Source organism: Otolemur garnettii, unplaced genomic scaffold, assembly GCF_000181295.1.
Source record: "Otolemur garnettii isolate 467f Iridium unplaced genomic scaffold, OtoGar3 scaffold00003, whole genome shotgun sequence".
Lineage (NCBI taxonomy): Eukaryota > Metazoa > Chordata > Mammalia > Primates > Galagidae > Otolemur > Otolemur garnettii.
In genome coordinates, this window is record NW_003852398.1 from 17,230,049 (window position 1) to 17,247,771 (window position 17,723).

General features: G+C 43.0%; 1 protein-coding gene across 1 annotated transcript; it reads left to right on the plus strand.

The window, feature by feature from the left end:
- Window positions 1-457: 457 nt before the first annotated feature.
- IL12B (interleukin 12B) lies at window positions 458-14,761 on the plus strand. The gene is made up of 8 exons (XM_003781992.3): window positions 458-488; window positions 4,345-4,432; window positions 7,559-7,834; window positions 8,386-8,503; window positions 10,183-10,382; window positions 11,757-11,911; window positions 14,097-14,228; window positions 14,721-14,761. Exons 2-7 carry the CDS (start codon window positions 4,345-4,347, stop codon window positions 14,226-14,228), a joined length of 969 nt encoding a protein of 322 aa, XP_003782040.1. The 5' UTR covers window positions 458-488; the 3' UTR covers window positions 14,721-14,761.
- The last annotated feature ends 2,962 nt before the right edge of the window (window positions 14,762-17,723 follow it).

Sequence of the window (17,723 nt, forward strand, 5' to 3'; positions counted from 1 at the left end):
TGTGGTACCATCTCTGGTCATCCAGCTCACAGATGCTACCTCCTAACGTGAACTCAGCCTCCTGCCTGACCTCCTCTTGAGCTTCCTTCTTCCCCAGGCCATGGAACCCAGGGAGGCTGCTTCGTGCTGTCTTTAGGAGCTCTGGCCATGATGTAAACCCAGAGAAATCAGCATCTCCATCTCCTTCCTTTTTCCCCACCCGAAAGTCATTTCCTCTTTGTTCATTACCTGGGATTTTGATGTTTCCTTTCCCTCAGCATTATTGATACACAGAAAGGGGGAAAAGGAACTTCTTGAAATTCCCCCAGAAGGTTTTGAGAGTTGTTTGCAATGTTGCAACTTGGAACAAGTCAGTTTCTAGTTTGAGTTTCCATCAGAGAGCTTGGTAAGAGAAGAGTATATAAACTCCAGTAGCAACAGCAGCAGGAACAGCAGCAGCAGAAACACCATTTCAGGCCCGTTGAACCCTGTACCCTGCCCAGAGCAAGGTAAGCGCCTCCCTGTACCCCCAGTCCTCCCCAGGGCCCATTGCTGTCCAGGTGTCAGTGTGCTACCCTGGCAGCACCCCTGGTGACTCACCTGCTGGGACACACATGAAAACTCAGTACTTTGGGGACTGGTGTATAAATTGTCAGTTTAGAAAGTCAACTAATAATAATTATGTATGAAGGTTTGTGAATAAATGTATATTTCATAGAAAGGCTTTTTAAATCTTATCTTATTTTGAAGTGATATGTATATAAGGTGTGTTTCTAAATATTAATGCCCATGAGTTAAAGGATTATTTAAATTCAGCAGTGCTTGCCTTAGTATTGAAACTTTTAAAAATGTCTTTCATGCGTTCCTAAAAATAACTGAGTTCACAGTTATACTTCTCAGCTGTGTTACCGCTCACCCTTGCTGCTCCCGTATTTGGATGGGCTTGGTAGTCAGTTGTGGTATCAGCCAAACCGACAGCTGGGTTCCCCAGTTCTTTGGAATTAACTAACTTTGGCCCCAAAAAACAATTGTAATGTTTAAAACTGTTTTCTGAAGAATTCTTAAATGTATGAGAAGGGGGGGAAAGATAAAAATATTTACCGTTCTGATGTCTCGTACTTGCCCAGGTATATTGTGTGTCATATCACGATCAGGTTAAAATATCACTCTACCAGGGAATTTCAAAATCTTAGCATTCAATCTGAGAATGGGATCTGAATTTTTTATTGGGATCTGAATTTTTTTTTTTTTTTTGAGATGGTCTGACTCTGTTGCCTGGGCTAGAGTTCAATGATTATAAAAGCCATGCTCCCGCCTCAGCCTCCTGGGTTGCTGAGAATACAGGCACAAGTGCCACCACGATAATTTTCCCACCTAATTTTTTTTATTTTTTGTAGGGACAGGGTCTCGCTACATAGCTCAGGTGAGGATCCGAAATTTTATGATTTCTGTACATTCTTTCATTCTTCTAATAATGGATAGAATTACTCTAGGCTGAACTTTAGGGATAAAGTGTAAACCAAGGCAGACGTGACCCCTGCCATCAAGAGCTCAGTGTGGCAGAAGATGAGCCTTAAAGACGTAACTATTACTGTCACTGTAGGAGAAAGAGGAGAGAAAATATGGTCCTGGACACCACACTGCATACCTTGACTTGTTTATTAACTCCTCACTGTAATAGAATCACCATTTTACAGATTAAGAGTGTGAGGCTGAAAGAAATGAAGTGACGTACCCAGGGTCACACAGTGAATACGTGGCAGAGCCAAGATGCTAAAATTCTGGAGGTCTACCTGCCTCTAAAACGGGGCATGTGTCCATGCCATCTGTGACTGGGTCTTTTGATTCTTTTTTAATAATAATTCTCTTTTCTCATTAAAAAGTAACAAATAAAATGTGTCATTGGTATGCCTTTGTTGGCACAAATGTAAAAGAGTCCTTAACATAACCCAGATAATAGGAATGCCTGACCTGTGTTCCCTTTGTCTCTCATGCAAGGGCCTCAAGGGTTTAAAAAGCTGCATTAAAAAATTTTTTTTATCCTCAAGATACTCAAATTTACCATGCCAAGAAAATGTGGACAGAGAGACCCAGCTCCCTAGTGTCAACTGTTTGGCCACAGGGCCAACAGGTGACCACATATTGCCTCTTTTTGTTTCTCTGACTTTGATTAAGGGGGTGACCCACCACCACCTCCACCCCAGCCACTTTTCTGTGGCTAAAAATGTAGGGGATACTAAATGGAGACTTGTTTCTTAGGACCATAGCCAGGGTGCCCTCACCCCTCATGCAGTTCACCTGAAAGTCTCAAATGCCCAGAGAGGAAATGCTGGGCACGCAGCCAACGGGGAAATCCCAGCATGAAGGGAATGTAAAGGAATCACCAGGAGATGCCAAGAATCTCCATTGTTTCTGTTCCCAGAGTACAATATCTGGGTTTTACAGACCCATGTAATTGCAGTACCTTCCTGGGCATTTCCCTACAGTCTGGCACAATGTTTTTGGCGAATTGTTGTATAAAAAAAAAAAGAGAGAGAGATCAAATTTTCGCCTTATCTCTTCCTCTAGGCACAAGCTAATATATTTTGGTTGCTTTCCATGTTGTGTCATCTTATTGCCTTTCCCAACAACCTTTTAGAAGATGAATATTACGTCCATTGTATAATTGAAGAGACTGAGGCTTGAAGAGTAAATTGCCCAACTTCACACAACTAGTGAGTGGTAGGACCAGAATTCAAGCCCTGTCTGCTTGACTCCATGCCTAAGAAGGTACTACCAAATTCTCTGTACTACCTAGCGTAACCTAGACTGATTTGATAACCATGCTCCTAAAACTTCATGCTTCAACGACAGAGAATTGAGCAGTATGTATAAGAAGGCCTGACTTCTAGTCCTGCCTCAGCCACTCACAAGCTTTATAATACAAAGGAATAAAGTACACAGCAGTGTCTCCCTTGGGGTCGCAGTAGTTCCAAGAAAGTGGTGATTTGTCAGTGTTCAATCACTTCGGTCAAGGGATGCCCATTTTTAAAGTATTTGAAACATTTGAGCCTTGTTCTTCATGTGATTTAGACCAGTGGTTTCTGAAAAGGTGTTCCCTGCTGAGCACTGCAAGGTGGATAAAGGCGCTCCCAAATGAAATCAGACAGTAATCATCTCTACTGAGTTCGATAGTGGAGTGTAATTTTTCCAGTCTGAAGAGTTTGATAAACTCTAGATACTAATCTAGACTAGGTTTTAATATAAGACGGTAGCTGATTTAGTATAGAACTACGCGTTTCATTATTTCGTGGTCAATGTATCAATATTTTTTGGTCTTCCCCCAAAGATACCTTGATTTCCAGGGGTTCTAGGCCCTGAGGCTGGGTTAACTCAGTGGTTCTCAAAGTGTGGTCCCAGCACTGCTAGCACCAGCTGCAGGGGGTAACTTTTAGAAATGCAGATTCTCTCTTTTTTGAAATGTAGTTTCAGGAAGAAAGAAAACAAGAAATGCAGATTCTTGGGTTTCCTTCATGAACTTGCTGAATCAAATACTAAAGAGGTGGGGCTCAGCAATCTGTTTTAACAATGCGTCTGGGTTATTCCAACATACACTCAAGTTTGAGAACCACCGAGTTACATGATATGGGAGGCAGTAATCTGTGAATTTGGAGCAATTGCGTGTAAACAAAAGAAACTGAGCCTCTCTCCAATAACAGCTGGCAACCAGGTTGTTGAACTTGAAAATTTGCCTCTGTATTACCTTTCCTGTCCCTAACGCAAGTCCTAAGGGTTGGCATGTCCCAGCATACGGTACCTGTTCTACAGTGACACAGGAGTGTGGCTTAGCTCCCCAACTGGAGGGGAGCCACTTAAAATGCTGACATAAATAAAGATTTGTCGAGTGAATGTATTTCCTCAACTATAAAACGGTATTACAAAGTGACACTTGCCACATGGGTTGCAGAAAGCAGGATTCAGGAAAAACACTTTTTATCTTTCCCAGCTGCTGAGCTAGGAGCTCAGTAAGCACCAAATAGATAACTCCCGAATGTTGATCCAGACAAGTCACGTTTCTCCTCTAAACTTTAGGCTTCTCATCTTTAAGGGAAGAGGATTGTGTCTGATGGCTGGCTTTAGTCTCCCTGCTCCAGGGCTCTCAGAGCCTATGGTTCTTTACGTGCAGATATGCTTGCCCAGAAACTGGCATAGGACTCCTAGAGTTTACTAGTAGCCTGATGGTGTGGAGAAGAAAGGGGAAAATGAAGATTTTAAAAAATTCACTGGAATGTATATATGGTTCCCAAAGATTACTAAATAAGTATTAATATTCTCTTTTTCCTTTCTCTTCCTTCTCTTTTTCTCTTGTTTCTCTCATCCCTTAAGATGTGTCATCGGCAGTTGGTCACCTCCTGGTTCTCCCTGGTTTTGCTAGCATCTCCCCTGGTGGCCATATGGGAACTGGAGAGAGATGGTAAGCAGCCACCCCTGATCTCTAGGGAAGCCCCTGAGTGTAAGGCAGGACTCTCAGGCAGCCACTGTCGGGAAACCAGGCAGAAACAGGCGACTGTGCATAGGGTCCTTCTAGGGAGAACCAGCCCTCTGGGAAAATGCAAGGCCATGGTTCCTTCTTTTATTTTGCAGGTATCTACAATGTTTTCTTCTCACATTGGATGCCAGAAAAGGAATTTTACTGAACAGTGGTGGGAAAGGAGTTATGGGCTTTGCCAGTATTACTAAAACCTAGCTGTTTCACACAATTAAAATTCCAAAATGAGGATTTGAAAAGTACTAGGACTATGTTCCACCAGCCATCATTCCACCACCCCACATTGCCCCGTCAGCAGGCACTGTGATGACTTACCTCTGAATCAGCACCTTAAAGAAAGCATAGGATTCAGACTCACATTGCCTTGGGTTCAAGTCCTGGTTATGTGACCTTGAGCTAGGTTCACGTAGGAGCCTGAGTTTCCTGAACTATAAAATGGTATTACAAAGTGACACCTATGCATGGGTTACTAAATGTGTTCATGAATACAAAAGACAACTCAGCAGGTGGTAAAATGAAAGTAAATGTTAGCCAGTATTATTGTTTAATTATTATTTTTATTTAACAATGTCTCTGATGATTCTAGAGAAACTTTTTATTATCCCACAATCAATAAAAATGATCAGTAGACTAATAGAATGGGTATTAGTAAAACAAGAGTCTCCCTCTATCCCTTTGGGATCTCATGTCAGTATCTATGCTTAACTAATTGCTGTTGTACCTGAAAGACCATCAGATACTTCTCATTAAAGCCAGCATAATAATGTTGCCAATTAGTCTTTAATGATACAGTGAAGAGAGTTGATATTTATGGAGCATCACATCTCATTTAATTCTCACAACAATCATATGAAGTTAGAACAATGTGTGCCCCATTTTGCAGATGCTGAAAATTGAGGCTAGAGAGATTAAGTAACTTGCCCCCCCCCCCCGTCACATACCTGATGAGGGTGGGACAGGAACTTGATCTCAATTCTGTTTCACTTCAAAGCCTGTGCATGTAAATATTTGAAGATTTTACAAGGACATGAAGCAATTACTTCCTGTGTCCTTGGATAGCTGAGCAAGAGGCAATAGGCATAAATTAAAGATAAAAAGATTTCAGCTGATGATCAGAAATCACCTTTTGATAGAGAGTGCTGCCCTGAAATGGGTGCCTGAAAGAAATCTGGGACCATTCCTCTCCTTTTAAAAACTATGAGAAGATGGCAATCCAGCCTACACCACCCTTGACTCTCCTGAGGCTTTGAGACTTTCGGACCCTCCCATAAATAAAGGCAAAAGCCCAGCCAGAGGACTAAGCCAGATCCCTTCCCACCCTGGGATTTTCAGTGAGCTCAGGAAACTTGGCTCTTGCTTATTTAACCACATAGTTACTTTTGATTTGGTAAACTATAGAAATTCCAGAAAGGCAATGTGAAAAACACTCAGAGGGGCTTGTGACTTGGGAGGCAGGATGACGAAGTGAATCTCAGCACCGGCTTCTTGGTGCATCCTCAGCTTTCCTCTGTGTTCCCTGCCCCTGGGCAAAGGGCTTCTGGGCCTACTGAGTCTTAGTTGTGATGAGAAAGTAACCGTGCTGTGCAGTCACCTGGGAGACAAAGAGAAAACAGGGAAAGCCAAAGGTGCTACCAGGTTCTATGTCAGCACAGCTAATCATTTCCCAAACTGGGCTCCAAGCGCTTATCTTTGTTACCTATTCAGTCCGTAAAAATCCCATTGATGTAAAATGAGAATTTCATATTCCAGAATGCTTTCCACTCAAGGCCAATAACAAGAACCTCCATTTATGGGGCATTTAAAGGTGCTGCATTAAGCTCTTATATGAATTAGTCAATATAATTCACCTCCTAAAGCAAGTACTAATATTTTTCTCATTTTAAAGCTGATAACACCAAAGTTTCAATTGATTAAATGTCTTGCCCAAGGCCACAAGGCAGGTGTGAGGGGTAGATCTGAGTCTAGATCCAGATGTGTGCCTCTTTGAGATCCAGGCTTTCAGCCACTGTGATTCAACAAACTGGAGCAGACATCAGAATCATCTAGAGAGCTTAAAGAGAGATCACTGGGTCCATGCCAAGAATTCTGATTCAGCAACTGAGAATTTGCAATTCTGACAACTTCCCGGGCAATGCTGCTAATGGTGTTTCAGTGATCGTACTTTGAGAACCATTGCTTTAGACTTTTCTATTCAATTAATAACTGATGCACAGATAAACGAATGTGTGAAGCTTTGAGGTGACACATGTCACAGACTCTTTGGAATAGTATACTAAGTCATTCCTCAAGGGCCAGTTTAGATGGTGGCATTAGGTATCCCTTGCAAAGCCTAAGAAACAGAAGGTCTGAGCTGTAGCTCTTGAACTTATAACTTAATATCACTTTGCTTCAACATTTGGCCTCAGTACCTTCCTCCATAACATGGGAAGGCTAGGCTCTGCTAGACTGCCTCATAAGAAAAAAAAAAACAGAGAATGAAAATCTCCATTGAATTTCATGCAGAAGGAACTAAATCCTTAAATCCCCATAGAAAATTGTTAAGAGAGTTTCTCGGTGCAGTTGGCTGGCTCTTTAGCGTGTGAATAACAATAACTAACACAGAATTTACCACGTTCAGATACCGAGCTAAGTGCTTTTTTCCTTTTAATTCTCAGCCAAATGTATGACACAGATATTCTTAGAATCACTTTACAGATGAGGGCATTGAAGCTTGTGGTGATTAAGCACCTTGCTCCAAGTCCCACAACCAGTTAGTGGAGACAGGATTTCAGTCCTGGTCAGTCTTTCCCAACATCCCGAGCTTTTAAACCCTATTTTCTTTTGCTAAATACTCTACCTGCCTTATTCCCATCTGCCAACTAATCAGAGGTTACTTCTCTGTTCCGTGACCACAAGCCCAGATTGGGCACAATGCCCAGCAATCAACTCGGCAGGCATTTGCCAAACGATGAGAAACGTTGTGGTTAGGCAGTGGGAATGCCCAGATGGTCACTAAACACAGTCCCGGGGTTGGTGTTGCTTATAGCCTGGTCTCGACTCTGTGTTCTCCAGTTTATGTAGTAGAGTTGGATTGGTACCCTAACGCCCCTGGAGAGATGGTGGTCCTCACCTGCGACACCCCTGAAGAAGATGGCATCACCTGGACCTCGGACCGGAGCAGTAAAGTCTTAGGCTCTGGCAAAACCCTGAGCATCCAAGTCAGAGAGTTCACAGATGCTGGCCGCTACACCTGTCATAAGGGAGGCAAGGCTCTGAGCCGTTCGCTCCTGCTGCTTCACAAAAAGGAAGATGGAATTTGGTCCACTGATATTTTACAGGACCAGAAAGGTAATTTTCTTGGATAGTGTCAGTTTTCCCAAAAATAAAAAATTGGGACAGGCAGGACAAGAATAATACAGTTAATGAGTTAGTATCAAGTCTTTTAGTGAAACCACCCAGAGTTTCCATTTTCATTTGCTTTCCTGGGCACTTTGGGTTATCAACCATCAAAATCTTATTTTGAGAGAGTCTCCTACTCAGTCTGAATGCTTGTCCTGAGGTTCTCTTTAAACGGCATTGATATATTTCCATTGGATAGCTAATGGAAATGAACTCATGTGTATAGAGTATAATTCAGCACTGGAGTGATACCCTTGAAAAGAGATTAACACGTCTGACTGATGGGTTAGGTGTGTGGTGTACTCTGCAGAATCAGGATCCAATTCGGATGCTCTCAGTCCTCACTGAGCCACCTGCTGGGGAAGTAGCATCTTGTTCCCATGAAATAAATGGACTAACTTTACCCTGATCCCATTTAGTGGCCTGTGATTAATCACGATCAAAATGTTTCTGAAAAAAATCCCCACTAAATATTGAATTTTTGTTCTTTTCAAATCCAGAACCTAAAAATAAGACCTTTCTAAAATGTGAAGCCAAGAATTATTCTGGACGTTTCACCTGCTGGTGGCTGACAGCAATCAGCACTGATTTGAAATTCAGTGTCAAAAGCAGCAGAGGGTAAGTGAAAGCACTCTGGTTTCTCAGCAGTTTGCTAAAATTGTTTCGTTAAGGAAATAAGGGCAAGCTATCCGTGATCTGTGAATTAACAATAAGGGGAAAACAAAGTCAAATCCACATTTTTTCAATGCCCCCTGCCTGGCATAAGTTGGGGAAGAACATGGAGATTTAAGTCGGTCACCTGAACAAAAGCATGTGTTAGAATAGGGTATTATCACAACAGGAAAATAGTCTCTGCTGTGTTCGAGCCCACTCATCCCAACTGCCTGGAAACACTTCTTTAAGGCTTATAACACTAGGGCAAGGGACACAAGGAGAATCAAACCTATAAAGGACTTGCCAAAATTACACCATGAGTCAAAAATGAAAACAAGAGCTTTAGTCTAGGTAATAGATCTTGGAAGCTTGAAAGCAGACTCCAAAACTCTGAAGCTTTCCAAAATTTTCCCAGGGCCACCCAAACTCCTTTTACTTCCTCTGGCTCTGCAAATCTGAAGTTCACTGTCCAACCCACTTGGACTTTCTCTAAGAAACCAGTTGCCCTGGACACAGAACCTATTGTTAGCCCCCTGTGTGACTGACTTCAGTCATCACCTAAGTTCGTGAGCAATGGAGGATAATGGATCCAATCGTAGGTGATGACCTGGTTTAGCCACTGTTTACCTAAGTAGCGGGAGCTTTGGAATCTCACTTTCCCTTCTTTAGAAGGAAAATGCTTACTAAAGAAATGCTTGTGGAATGGTTAACTAAAGCATGGTACACTGTATTCTGGCTTACTATGTAGTCATTAAAATGAATAACCCGACTTGTACGTTTTGAGGTGACAGTTTCCCATAGTATGTTTAGAGGTATAGTATTATATGCATATGCTTTGATCCTATTTCATAACAAATAAAATCTGTGTGTGAATTTACAGGTAAAATATACATGCATATGTACATGTGGAAATAACGATTACCTTGAATATTCATTGAAAAAGGTCTGGAAGGATAACCAAGCTCTGAATAGTATTTATATCTGGGGAGTGAGGTTAGGGTTGAGTAAGGGAGGAAGAAAGCACGCATTTATTCCTTTTATTCCAGTCTTGATTATTTTAATTTTTATAATTAGCATGCATTGATTTTTGAAATTAAAATTGGAAAATAAATTTAAATTTTTAATTTTCATTAGATCAGTGACTCTGAAGCTAAAAACTTCCATATTCATTTAGACCAGAGACACATAAGTGCAGGTTTCCAAACATTTATACTATGAAAGTTTTAAGATACACAAAAATCAAGAAATGTAAAATCCGTGTAGATGGGAACAAGTGAAGCCCCTCCAGCAACTCCCAGCTGAGGGGTCAGCTGGGAGTACCCCTCCAGTAAACTGAAAGCAACGCGAAGCACACTGAAACTCGCACAGGTGAATCAGAAAGGACATGTCAACTGTGTTTCTTGGAAGTGAGATAATGGACCCTAACACAGTCTATCTCAAAACTTTCGTAGTGACCCAGGTATTCCTTGAAACTAAGCATGTTCACCTAGTGGCAGCATTTTCTTACCCTGTGGGTAGAAAACAACCCATTTGGAGAAAGCGTGTCCTCAGACAGACAGTTGAGGCCCTACCTGCCTCTGGCTATAATCAATAAGCACTCACTGGCCAATGTTTGAGAGAATAATTTCTGCCTTTGATTCCAGCTCCTCTGACGCCCAAGGGGTGACATGCGGACTCCCTGCAGAGAGCGACCACGGAGAGTACAAGAAGTACTCGGTGGAGTGTCAGGAGGACAGTGCCTGCCCAGCGGCAGAGGAAACCCTGCCCATCGAGGTCGTGGTTGAAGCTGTCCACAAGCTCAAGTATGAGAACTACAGCAGCAGCTTCTTCATCAGGGACATCAGTGAGTTTCACATGATTTGTCACATGTTCTCAATGCCCCATGCGCTAGGGGAACAGGGGGTATTACAAGCATTATCTCTTTTATTTTGTGACCAGAAAAATAAGATGTAGATACTATTAGCTGCCTTTTAAGGAAGAGGATAGTGAGTCTTAAGCTAAGCAGCTTGCTCCAGATCTCACATCTCACAGTTAACAACTTAGACCCAGATCTGCTCTGTAGAAAAAGCAGGCTCTTTGAGACACTCCACTTCTGCTGTCCAGGTAGCTTCTGTGATACATCCCAGGGCCCCTCCAGCATATATTTACATTCAGAACCAGAGCTCCTCAACTCATTGCAATTATTCCCAGCCAATCTTTCTTTAGCGTTTGGAAAGGGACTTCTTTATTGGAATATAAACCCCTCCAAAACAGATGTCTATTTTTTAAATTGGCAGATAGAGATTTCACCCTTAATCAGGTCCTTTATCATTTACTTATAGCCCAGGCATCATGGTAAAGTGTGACAGAACCACACAACTTGCTGTAGAACCCATGGGGAGTCTGTACTTGGTGGGTGAGGGAGGGTGGGAGAGGGTGGGGTTCACATAGGGTGGTAGGGTCCTCATGTCATCTAAAGGGAAGGTGTCAGGTGTGTTAAGAACAGAGGGAAGAGCACTTTCAGAACCCCTGCTGGGAGCTGTGGTCTGTGTGTGGAGCAGTCTGGGCCTACAGGGCCCCAGCGCACTCCGTAATACCTCTCTCCCTTCTGTTAAGGACAGAGTCCTTGTGAGACTGCTGTATCCTTCACACATAATCCAGTGGTGGGAACACAATGGATACCCAGTAATTATTTATTTAATAAATGGATGGATGAGCAGAGAGACAATGGACTATAACCACTACAAGACAAGTCAGTGCCAGAAGCTGTGAAAAGACAAAGAAAGGGCAGTAACTGGAAAGTCTCTCATCTCATCCCCAGCAAGAGAGTCAGCTCAGTTCTGCATCTGGTTCAAAGTGAGGGATTGAGCACCAGAGGGTGCTCCACCACCCCACTGCCCGGATCTGAGAGTGTTCTTGTCTCTAAGCACTTTTTTCTGAGCAACAAGCAAAGGCAGTTCCACCACCAGGGCCCATCTGATTGCACAGTGATGACAATTCTGAGATCTCTCAGGTCCCGCGGTAGCAGACACAGTTGTCACTGATGACTGCTTCCCTGGGCACTGGCATGAGCGCCAGGGGCAGAAGTGCCTCACATTTGCCAGCTTGGCACTCAGAGAAGTTAAGTAACTATCCAACGGAGTCACAGCAGGGCAAGATGCAAGTGGGATCAGAAGCTAAAACCACCTAACTTCCCAGCCCCATTAGGAAAATAAAGGGTGTTTATCCTCTTCCACAGTCAAACCGGATCCACCCAAGAACCTGCAGCTGAAACCACTGGGTTCGGGGAATGTGGAGGTCAGCTGGGAGTACCCCGACTCCTGGAGCACTCCACATTCCTACTTCTCCCTGAGATTTGTTGTTCAGGTCCAGGGCAAGAGCAAGAGAGAAAAGGTAAGAAGTGATTCCGGTGCAGTATATTCTTATCAAAGCCCCCATGAGGGAGAAGATGAATGATGACAGTCACAACAGTCATATATCACTTAACAATGGGGATACGTTCTGAGAATTCCGTCATTGTGCAAACGTGATGGGACAGCCTCCAATACACATCCTAGGCAGCCCTATTGCTCCTGGGTTACAAACCTGTACAGCATGTTGCTGTACTGAATACTATGGACAGCTGTAACACAGTGGGGAGTATTTGCATATCTAAACAGAAAAATTACAGTAAAAATACAATACCAGAATCATCTGGTATCACCCTTATATATTTGGTCCTTCTATGACTGAAATATCTTTATGTGGCACACACTACATATTTAGCACTTTCCATGTGCCTAGAACCATGATAAGGGTTTTCCACTTAATCTACACAATTAACCTTAGGAAGACAGTCAGTACTACTGCACCATTTCACAAGTGAAGACATTGGAGCTCAGAGAGGTTACATGACTTCCTTGAGGTTATACAGCTAGGAAGTGACAAAACCAGGACACAAACTCAGTCTGCCAAGAACAAAGTCCATGCCCCAACCACCCACCATCGTCAATAAGGTTGGTCATCAGTGTTGGCACTCAGAATTGGCCTTGATATAGGACACCTGTGCTCCAGGAGCCTAGCAGTATTGTTCCAGCTGAGTGCATATAATGAACATGCATGCTATATCTCAGCCACAGTGGCCAACAACCAGATATTGTGAAATTATTTTACTAAACAGGATGTCAGCACTTACATAGGCTAAGACAATGTCTTTCCAACTTTCCTGCCTTACATCAGAACCCCTTTGCCTCTTACAAGCTTCTAGAGGCACATTTTCAGAGCCTTGGCCTTCTGTGACCTCACTTTTTATTTACTTTATTTTATTCTTATTTCATTTCATTTTAGTGAGACTCTGTCTCACTTTGTTACTGTGGGTAGAGTGATGTGGTATCATAGTTGACAGCAACCTCAAACTCTTGAGCTCGAGCAATCCTCTTGCCTCAGCCGCCTAAGTAACTGGGACTACAGGTGCCCACCACTGAGCCTGACTAGTTTTTCTGTTTTTATTAGAGACAGGGTTGTGCTTTTGCTTAGGCAGAGCTCAAACAATCCATCTGCCTTGGCCTTTCAGAGTGCTAGAATTATAGGTGTGAGCCACCACACTCAGCCTCTGACCCCACTTTTAAAGTCACCAGGCAAAGATCTAATTCAGCATGCCATCTAGCATGTGGTAGAAACTTAGTGATTCACTCATTCCCTGAAAAAAATTAGGGGGGGCTTGGAGGGAGAAGCCTTTTCTGTACTAGATTTTACCTAAATACAGTAAAGCCTCTATAAGTTGACCACGCAAGGGACTATAACCACTGTCAACATATGGTAGTGGACAACATAAGCAACTAGGCCTACCATACTGATATATGTATGTGGTACATGTCTGGTCTATGAAAATTTGGTCAACTTAAGGAGGTGGTCTATCTAGGGAGGTGGTCCAGTATGGAGGTTCTACTGTATTATTTTAAAACTTGACAAGTATCTTCTCTATTTAAAGTACATATCATTAGTAGTTGAGTACTTTTATACACTAAAGCCTTGCTAAGTGGTAATACTGGGTATTACCTTTAACATTTACAGTTCTACAAGGTAGGCATTGCTGTTATCCCTCTTTAGAAATGAGGAAACAGACACAGCCTGAGACATTCATCTTACATAGCTGTTAAGTAGCAGTGCCAGGATTTGAAGGCAGGTTTGTCTGATGAAAAGATCAAGAGATAAACTCATGAAGTTGGGGAGAAAAAAAATAAGAAAATAAGAGATCAGGATATGATATCTCTGAAGATCCAGGATATGGCTAGAGAAAATCTGTCTCCGTCCTACCATCAGCCTAGGACTGGGGTGACTGCCCCCTCCAACATGGGCCAGGCGAGCTGTGCTAGAAAGATGACAGTTTACAAAGTAGAAAAGCTGCAGTTCTGTTTGAAGCTTCTGCCAGTAGGTGGTGCAAGTTCTCTGTGCTCCCTGTGAAGTCCAAGTGTAGTACCCTAACAGCAGGGATCTGCATGTTTGGGGAGGTCATGCTTTCCAGAAATATGCTCAGCCTCCCTGGCGACGGTGTTGCCAAAGGACAGTAGACCTTCACAGATTTCTTTCTCGTTAGCAGAAAAATACAGTCTCCACAGACAAGACCTCAGCCACGGTCACCTGCCCAAAGCAGGCCAGAGTGCACGTGAAAGCCCAGGACCGCTACTATAGCTCATCTTGGAGTGATTGGGCAACTGTGTCCTGCAGTTAGGTGAGCAGACCCTGGGATGTTCAGCCCTGACCCCCACACTCAGGGTTCCCAGGTGTAGGGGAAAGGTGGGGGAGAGGAACTGAGGATGGGGTGCCCAGCACACTATTGCCAGAATCCGAAATATACATTTTTGCTCATTAACAGGGAGTTATTTGACACTTATGGTAAACACCGTGCTGGGCACAGGGATACTACAGTAAAGAAAACAGGCTTGGGTCCTGCCTTCCTAGAGGGGAAGGCAACAAAGAAGACAAGGTAGCCGGGAGTCAGGGCCTGCGGGACTGGCACACATCTGGGAGTTAGAACCTTGTGTCAGAGCCCTGGGGAGCCACTAAGGGTTTTCAGCAAGGATGGCAAGCATGATACAGCCACATTCTAGGCCACATAAGAAACCCCCCCAAACCCAGTTGTCTGGGAGAATGTGATATCAGGAGGAAGAAGGGTTCCGTGCTGCTCGTCGATCCTGCATAGACTTTCGACGTTCTTTTCCAGGTGCTGATCCTAGGGTGAAACCTTGGAGGAAAAGTGGGAGAGCGTAGGCGAACTTTTTTGAAGACACAATGGAGAAGACCCAAAAAGATATTTTCCACTAGATTTACTTTTTACATTTTTTTTTTCAGGATCACAATATTGTCTTTGCTGCATTTTTATGGTTGGAAACAATCCAGCTAATTTTTATGAAGAGTTTTTTCAGCTTTCAATTTGCCGCCCGCCTTAACGTTATTTAAATATTTAAATAATTTATGTATTTATTAATTTATCACTGTTATTTAACATTTGTGGGCCAGAATACTTTGTTTCATACCCTCATGACCCAATCCGTAAGGAAAAGGGCCTCTATTATGCAAAATGTGAATCTGAGTGTTATTTATACGGCAGGAAGGCTGCTTGTACGTCATTTTTACAACACCCCCCTAAGAACAGAATGTTCTCACAGCAGTTCATATATCTGCGCAGGGCGGGGACACAAGAGACATTTAGACAGAGGCATGAAGACCAAGCCCTGTTGAGAAGTTCCTGGAGAAGGAGCCGCTAATTCCCACGTACAAAGGCATCCTTGAAGTGTTGCTGATAAAGCAATTCAGGACCCCCTGCCCTTCTAAGCAAGTTTAGTCTATGGATACCTGAATTTTAAAACGGCTACAAAAAGAAAAGAAAAAGATTGAAATTAAAATTCACCGTCAGCTTCCATGGCAGTCCCCGCCCCTCTCTCTCTGTAAGACACAGGAGGGAAGGACAGAGCCAATCTGAGGTGTCTGGAAGGGGAAAAGATCTTAGGATTCAAGAAGAGGACAAACACAGTTATGGCTAAGGATATAAAATGGTCAGAATTGTAGGAGGCTTCTTAACAACCCCATGAGAAAGCAGACAGATACAGAGAGAACAATCTAGAAGGGCTTTCCCTCCAGCGTGATGCAACCTGACATGTGATCAGAAAGTGGAGCTCTGTGCCTTTAAGTAATGATTGTGCTTTCTGTAATTATGTTTGATTTCTGTGTATTTATTTATGTATTTTTGTATTCCGAAGCCAGACTAATAAAAACTCTTTCTTGCCAATCCTATTTTGTGCTTTCTCGGCTGACCAAGGTATGCTATTTCCAAGTCTACCAGGGGTGCATTTTTTCCCCTATCATTTAAGAATTGCCCTGAAATTGAAGTTATTTCATTTTTAGTTCTGCAGAGTTGCTGTTTCCCTTTATAGCAAATCCAGAGTCAGTGCCTTCCTGAGCTGAGGGAATGTCCCTGCCATCTGACCTGAGAGGACCCTTTGCAAGGACATTGGACCACATTGTGCCCTCTTTAGGGGCTAGTGCCCGGCTGCTTCTACCTTCTATCCTGGAATCAACTTTACTGGTTTGCCCAGAATGATAAAATACAACTCTTAGCTGGTAGAGCCATGGGCGTCCCATCTCATAGTTCCAGCTCTCGTTCTATTGAGGTATTTATTTATTGGTATTTATTTATCCAGCCATATGTATAGACATGTGCTAGCCCTTGGGGTTGGGGAGTTTCAATTAACCTTGTGTTGCCTCCCCCCAACACTGCTCAGTCTGGCCCACCTTATAAGAATGAAAAGTTAACTTCAATACCATTAAAGGTTAAAATGTTCAGGATATGTGGTGCCCTGGAGTGAGAATGAAAGAGATGGATCTGTGAAAGAGGATCACCAGGAAGACTCAACAGAGAAGCACTTCTGGCCCTAAGTGCTTGCTCATTCCCCTGTGGTGCCTCCCACGGAAAAGCTCGTGGTAGGATCAGAGGGAGTGCAGTTTAATTCCCTGCAATCTTGAAAATCCAAGTGAGCCCAATCCAGGCATCCTTCCAATGGCAGGGTAATCGTAATAGGGGTGTTTGCGTACAGTTCTGATTTTCAGTGTCCCCTGAAAATTGTGGGGACAGCACACAATTCTTCCACTTTGCTGCTAGACTGGAGGGCCAGTGAGAACTTCCTGCCATCCTACCCCGACATGTGAAACACCTTGTTATAAGCGTACACTTAACAGCACACAGTAGGTTAACAACAATTATTGGTCCTCAAACAGTGTCTTTCACCTATAGTTACCAAAGCACTTGACGGGCTTTTAATAAACAATACTAATCAGGAAAAATAAATAATTCCATTTCATAAGAACTCAGGACCTTTCCCAGAGCTTCTAGCCTGCCTGGGAGCAGTTCAGATGTCCTGGTTCCTACTATACTCAGTGTTTTTCTGACATGACCTCTTAGCATGTGATTAATTTCGGTGCATGAAAAGGAGAATTTTTCTTTTTCAAAGATATTCTCTAGGACAATCCTCTTCCTAGGGAATCTAGTCACTACAAAATGTGTCAATATCTGAGCAAAAGATCTCAGGTCTAAGAATCAGAATACAAGGCCTGGACCCAGCCAGTCTATGATGTGACCATGTGACCTTGAGCAGGACAAAGACACAACCTGTTGGTTGTCCAGTGAATACTCACTCCCAACGGCCTTCTTCCCTGATGACCTTCTTCAGCTTTAAAGGTTGAGAAGCTAAGCAGTCACTCTCTCAGTCACCTTTGCTGCCCAGCAAAGCCAGGAAACCCAGTTCCAGCCAATGAGATGGAAGAAAATCCTGCTGCAGGATTGTTGAGAAACTTTGATTTTTCTAATAAAAGACAGACCCATGGCTAGCATCTCCCTTTCCTTTTTTCTTCCTCTCTTGAGAAGGTAAGAGTTGAGAAGCTTTAAGAGGACACCTCGCACCCAGGATGAAACCCATCACACAGAAACTACAGCTAGAAAGTCTCAGGGCCCTTGAGTCATCACGGTCAAGGCACTGAACCAACCCCTATAAACTCCCTGCCCCAGATATGATCAAGATACAGTTATATTTGTTTCTTGTTATTGTGAATATAAATAACATAAAATTTACCATTGTAACCATTTTTAAGGGCACAGGTCAGTGGCATTACATACATTCACATTGTTTTTTTTTTTTTTATTATTATTGGTGAGATTTATTTTTCTTTTTTT

What these genes read in the sequence shown, in the direction of transcription:
- IL12B (XM_003781992.3), top strand. Translation starts at nt 4,345, where the DNA reads ATGTGTCATCGGCAGTTGGTCACCTCCTGGTTCTCCCTGGTTTTGCTA. An exon ending in CTTCTTCATCAGGGACATCA is followed by an intron (nt 10,383 to 11,756) that starts GTGAGTTTCACA and finishes CCTCTTCCACAG; the next exon opens with TCAAACCGGATCCACCCAAG. An exon ending in GCAAGAGCAAGAGAGAAAAG is followed by an intron (nt 11,912 to 14,096) that starts GTAAGAAGTGAT and finishes TCTCGTTAGCAG; the next exon opens with AAAAATACAGTCTCCACAGA.